General features: G+C 54.7%; 1 protein-coding gene across 1 annotated transcript in view; it reads right to left on the bottom strand.

Moving 5' to 3' along the window:
- LOC116706601 (ankyrin repeat domain-containing protein 9) overlaps positions 1-1,199 on the bottom strand; it is a 1,472-nt gene extending 273 nt beyond the window's left edge. The window contains exons 1-2 of the mRNA XM_032543529.1: positions 1,162-1,199; positions 1-1,055 (exon numbers count right to left, since the gene is read on the bottom strand). The exon at positions 1-1,055 is cut by the window's left edge and continues 273 nt beyond it. Of these exons, the coding sequence (XP_032399420.1) occupies positions 90-974 (885 nt within the window). The 5' untranslated portion in view covers positions 975-1,055; positions 1,162-1,199 and the 3' untranslated portion in view covers positions 1-89. The remainder of the gene's footprint in view (positions 1,056-1,161) is intronic.
- Between the last annotated feature and the right edge of the window lie 129 nt (positions 1,200-1,328).

Genomic DNA, 1,328 nt, shown 5'->3' with positions numbered 1-1,328 from the left:
ACACACACACACACACACACACACACACACAATGCTAAAATAGAACAGTATCCATACTGGAGCATGCTTCATGTCATGTCACACTAATGTTACACCACCCTCTGCCTGTCCCGCTGTGTCACGGGCAGACCCGATGGTTTAAGGGAGGAGGGGATGGGCAGCTCATGCAGGCTGTCCGGGAAGGTCGCAGGGCTCAGCTGCCTCAGGACAGTCTGCATAGCAGCGAGGACCAGCGGGGCCGGGCTTCTTTCGGCCAGGTACTTGTACGTCTCCTCCCCCAGCAGTTGGCTCCAGCGCTCGGGCTCTCTGCTCAGAGCCCCCTTCATCTTAAAGTGGACCTTTGGCATGAACATGAGCAGGTTGTCCAGACACTGCCTTCTCCCCCCGCCGTTCACCTCCTTGGAGTCCCTGAGTTTTTCCAGAATGACATCCAGCGGCGTCAAGCCGCTGTGGTCCAGGGCGTGCGGGGACGCTCCGTTCCCCAACAGCATGATGACCGCCTCGGGCCGCATGAGCTCGCAGGCCAGATGTAAAGGGGTTCTCCCGTCCTCCAAGTGAAAACACCCAGCTCGGTCCGTGTAGGAGGCCCCGCTGGGTATCCGGTGGATCTCCTGTAAGATAAGGCCGAGAATGTATCGCCTGTCGTAGCGGACAGCCATGGCCAGGTGTGGGGCGGAGGACGGGCAGCAGCAGCAGCGCTCCCCGGGCTTTGCTAGCGCTTCCTCGGTGTACCGGTTGAGCAGGTACTGGGCGTACGCCTGGTGGTCATGAACTACAGCGTAGAGCAACGCCTCCGACGGGGTATAAATCCTTTGGCTGGCGTCGTCCTCCTGATAAAAAGTCTCCATCGTCCGCATGTCCTCCAGCATCCAGACCGGTTTCAGGTCCCGCACAGCCCGATAGAAGAGCAGGGAGAAGGACTTGCGATGCCCCTGGATGTTTTGAGCCGCCAAGCTGACAGTTAAAGAAGCCATGGCGACAAAAGACCCGGGTAAAGTAACTCCTCGACGGGTTAGACGGCGTCCTTCATATCTCTGGAGCCATAAGTTCAAGAGCTGTGGAGGTAAAAGACCACAGCCGCATTTTATTTACTTCCAACACAATGACTACAGACTAGACAACAGCTCTGTCTTCAGAGACATTTCAAAGTGAGTGACTCACATTCCTGTACACTCCACAGCGGCTGCGTGATTCCGCTATGCAGTACTGAACCTAGCTAGTACGCATGCGCATGTAATAATAACACCAAAAGAGTCTGCAAAACTTTATTGACAACTGTGCTACATTATTTCCTTATGGCCCTGTTTTTTTTTTTTTTTTCAAAATTT

The sequence above is a fragment of the Etheostoma spectabile genome, chromosome 18 (assembly GCF_008692095.1).
Source record: "Etheostoma spectabile isolate EspeVRDwgs_2016 chromosome 18, UIUC_Espe_1.0, whole genome shotgun sequence".
NCBI classification, from domain to species: domain Eukaryota; kingdom Metazoa; phylum Chordata; class Actinopteri; order Perciformes; family Percidae; genus Etheostoma; species Etheostoma spectabile.
This window is presented reverse-complemented; position numbering and strand designations above follow the sequence as displayed.